Source organism: Rattus norvegicus, chromosome 2, assembly GCF_021556685.1.
Source record: "Rattus norvegicus strain SHRSP/BbbUtx chromosome 2, alternate assembly SHRSP_T2T, whole genome shotgun sequence".
Classification (NCBI taxonomy): domain Eukaryota; kingdom Metazoa; phylum Chordata; class Mammalia; order Rodentia; family Muridae; genus Rattus; species Rattus norvegicus.
Window position 1 is genome coordinate 25,612,501 of NC_141535.1, and position 15,640 is coordinate 25,628,140.

The window sequence follows — 15,640 nt, forward strand, 5'->3', positions numbered from 1 at the left end:
GCAACTGTGCATTTCCTGTATAGATAATGATATGAGAGCTCACTGTGGGCAGTATCACCCCTGGGCAGGTGGTCCTAGGGACTATGAGAAGGCAAACTTGAGCAAGGCAGGAAGAGCAAGGCAGGAAGGAGCCCCCCTCTGCACATGCTCTTGCATCAAGGTTCCTGACTTGTTTGAGTGTGTCCTGCCCCACCTTCCCTCAGTGATGAACGGTGATGAACAGTGATGAGAAAGTTGAAATAAGCTGTCCTCTCCAAGTTGCTTTGGAAGTGTGCTTTATCACAGCAACAGAAGCGTTAACTAAGACAGTGACCAGATGGGTGAAGAAGGGTTTGCTTCACCTTACAGCTTGCGACCTGCATAAAAGGAGGGCAGGGCAGGAACACACAGAAGGAACCTGGAGGCAGGAACTGAAGCGGAGACCATGGAAGAGGCTGCTGTACATGGCTTGCTCAGCCCGCTTTACCACCTGCCCAGGGGCAGCACCACCTCTGACGGTTGGGCCCTCCTACATTAACCAATTAAGCTTTGAGCACTAGTGGTCTTTCCAGCCCAAAGTTTCTATTTTCCTTTCTATATTTAACACCCCTTCTCAGAAAGCGTGGTCAGGTCTGTCACAGCAGTAGCCAAGTCTTTGGTACCAATTCTGTTCTGCTTCCTTTTGTGACAAAGACCGTCCCAGAGATGCCAGGATGCTGAGCTGGGTGGCCTTCACTATTAGAGAATTAGGAAGCATTTGTGGCATGAAGTGTTCCTTGACTATCTTCACGTTAATTGTGTTTGAGAAGTAACCTTTAGTATTTAAGCCATCTAGGAAAGTAGCCATGAATATAAATTGGGAGAGCTGAGGAACTATATTAAGTGCCGAGCAGCCTCCTTGTTCAAATAGGATGCTCAGAGCAGTGCAGCGTGCCATGTGGCACACGGGGGTGTGGTGTGCTGGTGTGAAGGCTGGCTCGACTGGGAGCCAGTGGCGAGTTGAGGAGCAGTGTTCTCACAGCAGTCTAGGCCCGCCACTCTTCTTTAAGGAGAAAGGAGTGGCGGTGGCTTGCTTTTTTATTTCAGAAATCCTACCACTGCCTCAGCATCTAGCCAGAACTCTTCATGGCTGTGCAAGAGGAACATGGGGTGGCCTCCCCTGGCTCCCACAGAATTCTGGTCTCCTTTTATAGTCTCGAGCCACTAATCACATAGCTCTGGGAACATGGTTGACTTTTGTCACACAAAGGCTGGATGGAGGCATGGGGTGTGTCCTGGACTTGTCCTGTTCATTTTCTAGTGTGAATAGAAAGGTCTGTGATCTCCAAAAGCAAAGTCTGGCATTTTCTTGGGATTTTCTGGGACCCATGGGACTTAGGCTAACTCCACAGTGAACTAAAGCAGGGGCTCAGGCACCGCTTGCTCTGTGCTCTGATCTGACGGCACAGCAGAGGGTGGGGGATTGCAGTGGTTTCTAGAGAGAAGGGAAGGAAGGCAGTGTTTTGGTGGATATGTGAGTGATTACAAGGGACAACTTTGTCACATTACTGTTCTCTGAATGGTGAGAGACTGCATACCTTGGGGTTGCTGTCTCTCTCTCCCCAGCCTCGATTTATCACAGGGTACAGTGGCTGACGTCTGTAATCCTGTCATGCAGGAGGTTGAGGCAGGAAGGGTGCCACAAGTTCAAGGCTAGTATGGACTACAGAGTGACTTTCAGACCAGCAAGGGCTGCATAGTAGGACTGTGCCTAGAATGAATGAATGAGTCTGGGAACTGGCTTAGTGCAAACCCTGACTTCAAATTCCTGGAACTCAATAAAATCAGACACAGTGCTTGTCTGTAACCCCAGTGCTTCTACAGTGAGATGGGTGAGGAAGAAACAGGGAATCCCTGGAAGTTCAACAGGAGACCTGTCTCAACCAGAGTGCAGGCAAGGACTGATGCCCCTGGTTGTCCTCTGACCTTCATATGCATGTGGTGGACACACACACACACACACACACACACACACACACACGCGCGCGCGCGCGCGCACACGCAGAGGGAAAGTGAAAGAGAGAGACAGAGGGGGGCAGCACTTTAAGAGTTTACAGAATTATGATTTTGTTAATAATTTTCATGAGTTTTATGGGGATAGTCCTTTCACTGTGGTTGCATCTACTCTACTCTGCGTGCAGGAGAGATGGTTCCTAAGGATGAACCAGACATAGTTTTAGACATAAGAGGAAAACTTTCCCTGTGTCAGTGCTGGCTGAGGCTGGGAAGGAGGGGTCAGAGGAGATTGAATCAAAACATTTGTCTGCACTGTGTGGTTTTGTCTACCCCACTCGTGTTCCCGGCTGGTCACACGCACGCACTCACGCACACACTCACGCACCCACGCACCCAGGAGCTACCTTGTATCCATGGATGACATACACACGCACACATTAGCTTACTTCTAATGTGTATTTTAGCTCAATGGGTGGGCACTGCTAAGCCTCCATGGCTCGTGCGCCCTTCCCTCCAGTATCCTGGGCTGACACCTCTAACTCTGCCCTCAGCTTAGCTGCTCAGTTACCTCATGTGAAGCCCAGTGGCCTCGCTGCCAAGACGCTTTCGAGCCTCTTTCCCAGTCACCTACATTTTAGAAGATCTCCCTGTAGGTCCGAGTCTGGCCTGTCCTAGCCTGTGGACACCTGGAAGTCCTGCCTTTTTCTTTCCTCTCAGCCAATGGCCGTTAGCATCTTTATTGGTAGGTCAAAGACCAATTGTGGGTGAGGACCTTTGCATCAGTAAACACAGATTCCTGATCAAAGCGTCAGAACCACACCCCACATCTGTCTTCCTTAAACTTTGTTACAAAGAATTTATGGAGTATGGATGTCAGTGCTTTTTTTTTTAAAGAGTTTTCTTCAATTTTCAGCTGAAAACTTCAGATACGAAAATTAAAATTGCTTGTGGAAACTTCCTACTGTCTGTAGTGTAATTGATATGCAGAGGTCTTACGTGCATGGCCAGACGAGCAGCTCCCTCTGGAGCATGGCCCCTGGGAAGTTTCTGTCCTTCCCATGACCAGTCAGGAAGTGGAGTGGAGCAGTTGTGTTCCAGGCTCTGGATCCCATAGGCCTCTTTTTGAGGAGACTTTCTATTACTTCCCTAGGGCCATGCATCTTTTCTCCTTGGGCAACAGACCAAGAGGGGACAGACAGACAGACAAGTCCCTGCTGCTTCCTGGTGTTGAGGTTGACTTGGTAGACATGAATCTTAATTTCTGCCAGTCCACCAGGAGCCTAACTGCAAGAGCAAAAGCAGGCAGTCCCTCCCTCTGTCCTTATAAACTTGGTTCTAAGTTTATGCCCTGATGCTCAGAACAGGGTCTGCCACACACAACACACATGGCCTTTAGGAATTGTCTGCTAAATGCATGTGTAAAGGTAGACTAAGTGTTAAATGCATGTTTGTTTAAAATGCGTCCATGCTGTTGGTTTTTTTTCTTTTTCTTTTTTTCGGAGCTGGGGACCGAACCCAGGGCCTTGCGTTTGCTAGGCAAGCGCTCTACCACTGAGCTAAATCCCCAACCCCCCATGGTTTTTTTATAAGGAAGAAATAATTATTTTTTGCCTTTATCAGTCAATGTTACAAATCATTTTGCCTCTCTAGATATAGAGGAAAGGTGGGGGAAAGTTTGGGGGACAGGGTTTTCTGCAGGCCAGGCTGGTCTCAAATTTACTATGTAGTCCAGGATGGCCTTGAGTGTCTGGTCTTCATGCCTCTTCCTCTCAAGTTGTGACTGTGTATCTTTATAACCACACTCAGTTTATGGGGTGCTGGGAACTGAACCCACAGCTCAGACACACTGTGCAGGCACTCTCTGTTAGCTGGGCTACATTGCCTGGATTTAACAAACAAAACAAATAACTTGTGATCTCTAAGTGAGAAAGTGGGAGAGTGAGAAGGAGAGGGAGGGACTACAGGTGAAGTTATAATGTAAGGAGCAGCAAGAAACCATGTTGAAGAGAGAACACTGATGATATTTGCAAACTGTGTCTGGATAAAATTATCTAATGCTGTGTACTTGAAAAGATAGTTGTAGAATCCACCATCAGGCTTGGCTATCAAGTGGAATATCACAGTAGCTTGTGTTCACCCTTCTGTGAGGGGACTGGTTCCAGGATCCTATTCGCCAGCCCCACGCCATCAAGGTGCTCACACATAAAATGGTATAGGTGGTGTTTTACATAAGAGCTACGCACCTCCTCCATGTGTGTGACACTGTCTCTGGATGGTGTGCCCGATGTACGACATCCTTACTTAGGAAGTAAGAGCAAGGGAGAAAGACAGATGCACTCCTGCCCACCTGCATATGTGTGTGCGAGGTTAAATAAACCCACTTTCATCAAGTGTCAGAGGGCAGGCAGTGCCCAGAGCTGAGCCGAGCTTTGCAGGCCGAGTTTCCTCCACTTCGGATGACAGCTTCTCACTGTGCCCGGGACTTTGCTTTTTCCTAGTTTGACATCGACGACGAGGTCGAGCTCGGATGCCCTGCAGCGGCGATACGGAGCTCCTGAGCTGGAGGTAAGTGCCCATCCTGTCCTTCCCTGGCTTCAGCTCAGGAAAGGCTGAGCCATCCCGTTTCTCAGGAGAGCCTTCTGTGCTGGTGTGAGTTTTTTTAAATTAAAAGTAAGTTTTTCGGGGTTGGGTATTTAGCTTAGTGGTAGAGCGCTTACCTAGCAAGCGCAAGGACCTGGGTTCGGTCCTCAGCTCCAGAAAAAAAAAAAGACAACAAAAGTAAGTTTTTCATACAGTGTATTCCAATCCCTTTATCCACCTAACAATAATCCCCACATACAACAGGCCAATTAAAACAAACAAAACAAAAAACCAACGCAAACACAAGAAAGAGAAAACACGTAAGAAACACGTAAACACTCGTGCACACATATAAAGCTGTACAAACACAAAATCAGAAACCATAGCAGAGAAGCAAAAGACGAGTAAGGTAGGCGATGCTCAATCAAGCATTTTGAGGTAGAACATCTCCAAAAAGACCATTGGGTTTGTTTTGTTTTGGCCACGTCTCCCTGGGTGTGGGACCTGCCTTTACGTCTGGCTTGTATACCCACTGAGAAAACTAATTTTCCTTTGCATTGTATTGATATTTCTTTTCTGGCACTCATTGTTCTGTTTTCTGTCTGAGAAAGAATAAGATATTTGTATAGAAAAAGAACTATTGTCCTATGTGTTAAAATGAGAGAAATTTTTTAAAAATATTTGTTTATTATAATAAATATTTTATTTATTATAAATATAGTACACTACAGCTGTCTTCAGACACACCAGAAGAGGGCATCAGATCCCATTACAGATGGCTGTGAGCCACCATGTGGTTGCTGGGATTTGAACTCGGGACCTCTGGATGAGCAGTCAGTGCTCTTAACCACTGAGCCATTTCTCCAACCCAAACAAAAGAATTTTTGATTTTCCATCAACACTGTGGGCCACTGGCCTGGCATCCTGCATTCACCTAGAGGCCAGGGCTCAGGGAACCTTATTTACTCTTCTTGGCTGTATAGAGTAAAGGCGTTCTTTTGTCTAAACCACTCACCTGCTAGACACCTTTCTGCAGTCTCCATGTGCAGCATGGCTATGGGGTTATGTATGCTCTGGAGGAAGGCAGACAGGCAAGGGGTGGGGGGAACAGAGCAGGCTCTGCACATCTGGTGTGGACCCTGACACCTCAATTATGGGTCAGTTCCAGCACACAGTTGTGCCGTTCAGTGAGGAATTCAGGACTGCAAGCACATGGATGAGGTCATTCCCCTGCATGTCAAGATTCAAGGGAGTATTTAGCTCAAAGAAACAAATCCTGTTTTTTCCTTTCCTGTGCAGAAGTCTGTCTTCTGGAGCTCTTGGTAAAACACAAACCATGGTCAGAAAACTCAATGGCACAGGGCAGTTCAGCTGAGACTCGGCAGCCAGGGACTCGGCCGCCAGGGACTCGGCAGCCAGGGACTCGGCAGCCAGGGACTCGGCAGCCAGGGACTCGGCAGCCAGGGACTCGGCAGCCAGGGACTCGGCAGCCAGGGCGGTGGTGGCACACGCCTTTAATTCCAGCACTTGGGAGGCAGAGGCAGGAAAATCTCTGTGAGCTTGAGGCTGCCCAGGACCTGGGGCTTCAGTGATAGCTCAGTCGTTTAGCACTTAAGGTGCTGATAGCGTTCTAAAACTGTAGTTTCACGCAGCCCTCACAAAAGCCGGGTGAGGGTCTGTCTGTCCTCTGCATATTACAGAGGGAAAAGAGTTTCCACTTAGCAGGATGTGGCCCCTGGGTACATGTTCTTGACTGCACATTGCCTAGAAGCACAGCTGCTGTCCCAGGTCCCTGCAGCTGACTTAGCCTGGCATCTGGCCACTGGCTCCATTCAAATAGCATTTACTGGATGGACAAGCCTGGTGTCTTTCCAGATATGGGTGGGCGCTCTGCTCTGCAGCTGGCCATTTAGGATGTCCTTTCCAGCACCTAACCTAGAGATAGTGAGCCATTATGAAGGCCTGTTACCCTGCCAGCTTCACCAGCTCTCTGCAGCTCACAGGAGGAAATTGTGCTGGTTGAATAGGTTGCTGCTGTCTGACAGAGGAGAATGGTCTGCAGAAGCAGTCTTTGTGCCTTTGTTCCTACCTTTGACTGGGCGGCCACCTGCTGGGGGGTGAGCATTATGGTTTCAATGTTTCCTTTGTGTACAGCCTTCAAACTCAAACAGCAGCAAGTCCCCAGGTTAGATTTAAGAGAGAATGTTGTTCCTCTCCTTTGAGGTAGAACCCACTTCCGCAAGTGGGTTCATGCCCCCACGTCATTGCCTTTGAAAGACCAAGCTCACATTTTCTGTGGTAACTTAAGCTTCAAAAGGAATGGGACCTCGGCATGAATAGAGTGGGCCCACTGACTTAGTGAGCTGTAGACTGCCTCACAGGATCCAAGTTTTGTGGAGCAGGAGGAAGCAAAGGCTTGGCCTTCAGTGGGACTTGTGGGATGAGAGGCTGATGGTCTCCTGGCCCTCAGCTCTGGCCCTCTGGCGTTTCTGTGGCTCAGCCCTCTTCCACTAGAGATAGCAAGGGACCCTTGCTTTCCAGACCCTCTTGGCAAGTGTAGTCATTCCATTCTTTCTTACTCTGTTTATCAGTCTTTCTGCAGTCATGTAATCAACGTTCATGATTTTGTTTCTTTTTCTTTGAGTTTATTGTTTTGAACAAGTAAGAAATATGATATAAAACTCAAAATGTACTAACGAAGCAAGCATTCCAGCCTTCTGTATCCACAGCCAGACCAGCAGCCTGATTGTTTGTTTTGATGTATAAGAAAGGGTCTCACCGGAACAGGCTGGCTGCTCTGAGCTCATAGGGGCTCCCAGGATAACCCTGATTTCACTGGGGCTCCCAGGCTAGCCCCGAGCTCACTGTTACTGCTTGGGCCATCCATCAACTTGGGAGTCTTCTGCCTCCTCTGTCTTGTTGCTATGGCAGGAGTGCAGCCATCCCTGCCCACAGCTGCCTGTATCTGTCCTTCAGATTTAACCCATTCCCAGTTCACACTCGTCACCTTCGGTGCCTGACTGCCATGTGCCACTTACTGTCGTGAATCATGAATCCCAAGGTCTCATTCCGCATGTGTCCCGGCTCTGTCTTGAAGCTAGTGTGATGACTTCTGGCTGCTGTTTGACCTGTCTGATTTCACTGTCATCAATTGGAAGCACAATCCTACTCCCAGCCCCTGAGGCAGAATTGATGAGTAGCATGTGTGTAAGTGTGAGGCAGGCAGGAGCATGGTCTTGTTTGCTGAGTGCTTTAGTTCAAGTCGTGCACAGGTAAGAGCTGAAGCAGAATGTCTCAGTTGGGTGATTTATTAGGGATCAGCACATTTAGAAGAAAGGAAGGAGACAGAATTGTGCAGAGTATAAATAAAGTTAAAGCACAACATAGGCTGGACTAACCCCAGGGCATGTTCCCAAACATACATGGTTCCTCAGAGTGGTGTACATGTCCTGTTAACTGGGCCATTATATGCCTTCCATGACCAGTCACTTGATGGAGGACATCCAGAAAGGGCCTGTTATGGGACAAGGCAGTTCTACAGCTGAAGCAATGCCTACAGGAGCTGGCACACAAGGCTTTGTTCCCAGAATAGATCGCTGAGGTGAACACTAGGTCCTTTGAAGGGTACGTGGCTAGAACATCCCCATAACCATGAGGGTGGTCCCTGTTGCTGTACCCAGGACATCTGGGGACAGATAATCCCCCGCACTAACTTGTACTTCTGATAGAAGCTTCTCCACTTGGGCAGCCTACAGTGCTAGAGACGTAGAAAGCAGGCATCTGACTCAGTTGCTTTTGCTCTCGCAGGTGGCCCGGTGCTGTTTCTGCTTCGGTCCAGATGGGGAAGGTACGTGTTGCTGCTCTGGGCCTGACTGTGGCCCTGCAGCCCGGGGTTTCTCTCTGTAGACATCTGCAGTCCAGGCACTACTTTGGCACCTAACTACACTTGTTCCAGAGCCGGTTTAAACTGTTATGATTTCTCACATCTCCTCAGGGCTGATGGGTTTGTCTGTTTGTTTGGCATCGTTGTTCATATCTAAGTTAAGTGAGAGTTAGGAAATGCAGTGTGTGTGTTCTTTAAAGGGATGATGAGGAAATGGACGAACCCATGCCTCATTTGGGTGCCCTTTCCTTTCTTCAACTTGCTTTTCTTTGCAGAAGGAAAGTTCCTGGGTGAAAGCTTATGGGCTACTCTCTCTGCCAAGTTTCTAATATTCTTCATGTCTTCAGGGGCTCTCTTTCCTCTGCCCCACTGAAACGTTCATGCTAACTGATCTAGTCAAGCAAGTTCCTGGGGTAGCTGAAGTATAGGTGGCTTTGTGGGTTTCCCACTTAGCAGCAGGACCGAAATGTGCCAGGCAGGAACTGCTGTGGTGCCAGCATGTGGGTTCACCACTGCCCTTGGGCACCCTCTGCCATCTGCAGACACGGAAGAGCAGCAGAATGTCAAGGAGGGACCCAGGGTCATTTACGATGAGAAGAAAGGCACCGTCTACAGCTACTCCTATTTCCACTTTGTCTTGCTCCTGGCTTCCCTCTACGTGATGATGACTTTGACCAGCTGGTTCCAGTAAGTGGCCTATTTGATTGCTGTAAGACCCAGCTCAGCGTACTGTTTCTGTCCAGTAAAATAGTTGTTTGAGAAGCACAAAAAAACAAAACAAAAAATCTCAGTGTGGTTCTCTAAGGTGTGGAGTCCTCTGTACTCTCCTTAGCCTTGGTAGCAGCACCCCGGCATTCCTCCCAGTAGACCAGAAGCCTTTCCAGGGCGTTGAGTGTGCTCACTGCAGTTACGTCAGAGCTCTCTGGGGGACTCAGAGGGAAAGGACGAGCTCAGTATATGAGAGACTCTGGGTCCCATCTCTGTATTGAGAAGCAGCAAACAAGTCAGGGAAGGCTAAGTCCACGTGGCAAGTTGGAGAATATTGTCAGAGCAGTAGAAAGATTATCTTAAAGACTAACACAGTGGGGTTTTTCCCTACTGCAAAATATGTATCGCCTATTCTTTCCAGTTTTAACATTAGCCAATGCCTAATGGATCTGATTTTTTCTACGTGGAGATTCATACAGACCCAGCCTTCCAGTTGTATCTGTATGTTTGACTGTTAGTGGTGTTTGTTTGAGGGGCTCTTCTGTGCGTCACTGGTTGTGAGCACTAGAGATTAAGCACGAGTGGGATTGACAGACCATGACCCAAATCCCTCGACTGTGTCAGATAGTGAGTGCTGGAGAATAGGATACCAGGGAACAGGAGCTGCAGTCTGGAACCTAGAGTTAGCAAACGCTCCCTGGAGGACAATCTTCCTGAGGAAGGGACAGGCTTTGCTGTTTCCTAGTGATAACAGCTAAGAAAGTAAGGACGGAGCTAAAATCACAACCATGAGATGCTAGTGAACGTTGAAATTCACTACCATCCTATTTCTACTTTGGAAATAGGACAAGGTAGAAATTGGAGCCCCCTTTACTCTGCTGATAGGAATGGTCAATTTGAAAATATAACTTGGCAATTCCTTGCGTGGTTCAACACAAGATCATAGGATATAATCCAGCAATTTCCCTCCTAAGTATATATAGATCTAAGACAAAAAGGGAAAGTAACCAAAAATTAGAGGCAGCTGTTCATGTCATAAGAATTCATAACAATGCAGAAATCAGGGGTAGCTCAAATGTCCACAACTGACGTAGAGCTAGCAAGATACAATTTATCAATAAGAAGGAGTGATGTATAGTGAGTATCCCCAATCCAGAAACCCCAAAATGTCCTCAGATCTCACAAGACATGGGAAAGTTACCATTTCTGATTTTGGGTTTATTCGCCTGGTAGCATCTATGTATTTCAGAGTGAAAAACTCATAAGATTGGGTCTCCGGCTTCTTAGCTAAGGGACGCCCATTTGGTGCTGATACATGTACAGTGCAAAGAGCTTTGGAAGTAATATGCTATGTTTAAAGAGCCAATCAGAAGTGACTGTGTGGCCTTGGGGATTTAGCTCAGTGGTAGAGCGCTTGCCTAGCAAACGCAAGGCCCTGGGTTCAGTCCTCAGCTCCAGAAAAAAAAAAAAAAACAGAAGTGACTGTGTGACTGTGTGACTGCATTTACATGAATTGGCCTAAAAAAGACAAATCCTATAGACAGGAAGTAGGTCAATGAATGCTGGGTAATGGAGGATGCTGGGAAGGGGGGGGCAGCTAAGGGATGCAGGAAGTCTGGGAGGAGGACCAGGATGTTCTACAACGGACGGTCGTAGCAATGACTCTACAAGCCTGTAAGATTGGGAAAGTCAGCAAGTGATACATTGTAAATGTATGTAAGTTGTAACTCCATCCATTGCTAAGAAGGAAAGTTGAAATCTGCTGAGGACCAGAAGTGCCTTGTTATCTTTGTGTTCTTACCATGCTCTGTTTCTCCACAGCTACGAAAACGCCACCATTGAGACCTTCTTCGTTGGGAGCTGGTCCATCTTCTGGGTCAAGATGGCCTCCTGTTGGATGTGTGTGCTGCTGTACCTGTGGACCCTGGTGGCTCCCCTTTGCTGTCCTTCCAGGCAGTTCTCTGTCTGAGGATGTCCAGGTGCCCCACAGCTCAGCAGGCCTGTGCCCACTCTGGAGGGCTGCCCCTGGAACGTGTGCACCAGGGGTTAAGCAGCAGCTGGTGCCCTGTGCAAAGCTGACATCCCCAGGCTTAATTAAGCCTGACAAAACGCCATCTCCAGATGAGCTTCTCACTGTCAAGTCCAAAAGGAAACAAACTACCAGTTTGCTCTACAGGAATTGAACCCCGTAGCCAAGCTGGTAGGTGCGGTTATATCGTCTCTGTATGCCTTACCCACAAGCTAGCTAGAGTTTTGCTGCTGCCGTTCCTGGGTGTGCAGAGCTGGGGGCACAGCAGCCACCACAGGGAGAGCACGGCCTTTCTGGCCTGCCACTCTCATCCTTGGCATAAAGAGCAACAACAAAACACTGAGTCCTCAGCCTGAGGTGGGCCTGTTCTCTGTCACTCACTCTTGCCCCCTGGAGCCCCCACAGCTCCTGTTTATACAGAGTACAGAGGAAGTCCCCCCCCACTTTGAGCCCCCCTTTGAGTCCACCCTCAACTACTTCTGCATGTCCCTGCCCCAGCATTTTCTATTGAGGTCATGATGCTGGGAGTCACGGCCTTCCCGTCCCCTCTGCGCCTGACAGAAGTCCTTCATTCTTGTCTAGGGTAGTGTCTATAATAATGTGAAAAGCACAGTTTGCTCACACCTCTGTGGGACACTCCACCATGCTTCCCCTACCCGATGCAGGTCACTGCAGTAATCCTGGTGACGGTGTCCATGCCTGTAAAACAGGATGCTTGCTGTTATCTTGCCCAGGCAGTGGAGGATTACAGTTCTTACTTGTTTGTCTCATTAACAGGAATGCTTTAAGGATCTTAACAAAAACGTTGCTTCTTTACTGCAGCCTGCCACACCCTCTCAGAGTGTTAAGGTCAGCCTCCCTGGTTCTCCCCCACCATGAGGACTTCCTCACTTACAGTGTGTCCCCAATGCTAACATCATAGATTTTTGGAAGTAGAGAAGGGCTGGGGTGAGGATCCAGGCAGCTTCTAACAGAGCTGGCCAGACAGATTGGCTGGGCAAGCTGTGGAAGTGCGGAATTAGACTGAGATGCAAAAGCAGGTGATTGGGGTTATCTCACAAGACTACGATTATATCCACAGAAATTCCCAGATATGGTTTTGGAAAGTAATGCTCACGTGTGTGCATTTTAGTGCTGGTGTTCTTGGCAAGGGAGGAAATTTCCCCAGTGCCTATCTGAACAAGTCAGGCAGAACCGGGACCACCTAAGCCCAGTTCCCGCATGCCGAAATGTCAGATTCTTCACTTCTGCTCACTCCTGTGCCCCTGCTAAAAGGACCCAGGGGAAAGAAATAGCAAATTCTTTGGAGAACTTGCCTGGTTTACAGTATTCGAGATCCTGTCTTAAAAGGTATACAAATAAGGACATTTTTTTGTCTGTAAACTTCATCATAATTCCTGGCATAGGAGGAAGAGGTCAGGGCCTCTCAGCAGTTCACAGACACAGGAGAATCACAGAAAGCAAAGCTATACCCTAACTCTCAAGTCTAGTTAATCCAGTAGGAGTGGGACCCTCAAAAACTGGGAATGAATGGTTCAGAAAGTGGCCTGTGCCAGCCGGCTCCGTGCAGCAGCCCCTGCTGTGCCTGAGGGAGGTTATGTGACCGAGGCAGAGGGGAACTCAAGTAGTGGTGGGAGCAGTATTGTTTTTCGAAGGTCAGTCTTCTCTGCTGAGACTGGCAGCCTCATGCCAGGTCACAGCCAGGCTGACAAGGCCACACATTCCTGGGCTGGCCTCTTTTGGCCCCTTTTCCTCTCGGTAAAGCAGCTCAGGCAAACCCAGTCAGAACCAGTGACAGAGCCCTAGTGGCTTCTCTCTGAACCAACCAAGCCCCACTCACTCTCCGGCTGCCTGAGTCTTGGTTGAGTGCATGCCCCGTCCTTCAGAAGTTAGGTCTCACCGGAGGAAGAGCTGGCCATGCCCTTCTTTACTCTCAGCTGATGGTATTGGATTGATGGTCAGAATGAAGATGGCTGTGCTTGAGGATGAATGGTTTCCAAGTAAGCTATACCTAAGAATTGAACCTTTAATCTCAGCCGAAGCCCGGGGAGCTCTGAGATTTCTAGGCCAGCTAGACCCTATTTCAAAACAAAAGGTTAACATTTGTGATCAGCTGTGAGAAACTACTCAGGTAGAAGCCTGTTTGTGAGCTTAAGAACACTGTTGTTTGTGAGACTTGAGAAAACTGGAAAGTGTGCCATTGCTCTGGGGTAACAACAGCAAAGCTCACTTGCTTGTTCCACCGGTGACTTTTAATGATACAGACCTTTGCTTTGAGCAGTACCGGGGCAGGACTGAAAGTGCATGCTTTAAAGCTCTGCTACTTAGCCATGCAGCCCTGGAGGCAGAGTTTTGGAAATCATGTGTTCTCTCCCTCTCGTTTTTGTGAGTAAAACATTAGTTATGCCAGGGAAAGATTCTCCTGGGGTCTCGTTCCCACTGACCTAGTTCCCACACCATTGCTGAGTCCTGCTTTGTGGTGCTGGATAGCTGATCTGGGCTTCTTGGGAAGTCATCACATGACTTGTTCTCCAGAGGTTTGGGGAGTTTTATATAGTGAGTGAATGGTGATGTGGAAAGAGTTGTAGGGGCATAGAGTATTGAGACTTTGGGGTTCCGAATCCCATAAGGAGTGGCCAATGAGAGACACAGTGCCATGTTTCCATGGAGACTTCACTCAAGTGTTAATTGCTCCCTTCCCAAATTGTCACCCTCTGCCTTTATCCGATGATGTACTCATGTAAACTTTGCGGAATGGCCCGTCCTTGGTGCTTCATATTACCCTGGAAAGAGAGCTCCAGAGCCTGCATTTAAACTTCTGGGCTTCTCTTCTTCCATTGCCTTTCTAAGCAGTGGCTCTTTTTTATGTGCTGAAACAAACCAATGCACATCCCACATACTGCCAAGAAGTGAAAGGGCTTCAGGAAGACGAGCTCCAGAGAGGACCCTGGGCCTCCTCCATCAGACATGAGCTTGCAATCTGATCATAGACTCTCAAGGTTTCTTCTGTGACTCACTCACTAGTAAGCATTTTCATTTCCTGCAGAGATGAGCTCTCTGGCATTGGGGTGACTTCAGTAGATAGGTGAGCTGACAAGAGGGCTTGAGCTCGTTCTCATTTTCTGTTTCCTATTGGTGAAGCACTCACAGAGACAAGTTATTTCGAAAGGCCGGAACACTTGGCTTTTACCAAAGAGGTAATTTAATTTTGTTTTAGTTGCGCAAGGGCAGAGCCAGAATGCATTCATCCAGTTGACTTCCAGAAGCTTAACCACATTCATGTGAGGGAAATGATAGAAGTCTTTAAGGTAATCCTTTGGGATCCTGGGAAATTCTCTCAGGTAAAGAAAGATTACAGCAGATGAGTAATATATGTCTTGAGAGCTATTTATAAAAACTGTAAGAGGATCATTTTGTTTCCATTTATTAAAGATTTAAACTTTTTTACTTTGTAAAGAAAAACTACATTTTTATAGTCATAACTGTTAATTTTTTAAGAAAGATTTTTTTGGAAACAATTAGCTGTAGCCAAATTTTGTGGTTACAGTTTTGCTATAGTGGAGTTTGAATGCAATTTCTGTGGTAAGTCTACTGTTTGTTTATAAAGGTCTCCGACCTGGTTAGATTTTGCTACCTTTTAAAATAGTTATTTTTTCCCCATTAGCCACAAGGCCAATTATGGATTTGTATTTGTTTTTCCAATGCTAATTTTTCTATGAAGCACCTGAAATTAACTGGCCTTTTCCTATGTAGAAAACTCAAACTTGTTAACTGTGTATTTAATAAAATGTAAACTTGAAAACTGTGTCGTTCGTTTTTTATTAGACACCTGACTAATGCCTCCAGTTAGCCTTTGCCAGGGTTAACGCCTTCATAATCAGTTCAGACATCTTGGCAGCTATGCTAATGGTTTATAACTGACAAATAAAATGAGTGATTCATTTGTCCAGTTTAAGGCCTTGAATTACAAATAGAATGACTAAATCAAGCTAATTAACATGTATCACTTCATTTTTATGGTGGGAACACATAGAGTCCACTCTCGTGACAATTTAAAATGCCCTATTAAATGCAGTCACCATGTTTTACAGTACTTCTCTTGAACCTAATTCTTCTTAGCTTAGCTGAAACTCTGAGTTCTCCAACCTGACTCCAGAGTCCTTGCTAACCAGTTTTACCATCTGCTTCTGTGTTGACCCTGTTTGTTGTGTGTGTTTCAGGTGCTACACATTGAACACAGAGCTTCATGCATGGCAGGCAGGAACAGTACCACTGAGCTACAGCCTAGACACCGAGTGTAACCTTTTGGTTTTTAAGGCAAATTTCACTGTAGCCTGATGTTAATAAGTCATCTTTACAGGGGACCGTAAACACCTCCCCACTTCTCCAAAGGTCACAGGCACAAACAGACATGATTCTGCTAAAGTTCATTCTAGGGAGCCAATTAGTTTGTGCTTCTTTACGAA

At 47.2% G+C, this 15,640-nt stretch overlaps 1 protein-coding gene across 3 annotated transcripts in view; it reads left to right on the forward strand.

Moving 5' to 3' along the window:
- Positions 1 to 14,976, forward strand: part of Serinc5 (serine incorporator 5) — a 102,364-nt gene extending 87,388 nt beyond the window's left edge. For all 3 annotated transcript variants that reach the window (NM_133395.2, XM_087615149.1, XM_087615153.1), the window contains 4 exon segments: positions 4,473 to 4,539; positions 8,362 to 8,401; positions 8,980 to 9,124; positions 10,967 to 14,976. In NM_133395.2, the coding sequence (NP_596886.2) occupies positions 4,473 to 4,539; positions 8,362 to 8,401; positions 8,980 to 9,124; positions 10,967 to 11,114 (400 nt within the window). In that variant the 3' untranslated portion in view covers positions 11,115 to 14,976.
- The last annotated feature ends 664 nt before the right edge of the window (positions 14,977 to 15,640 follow it).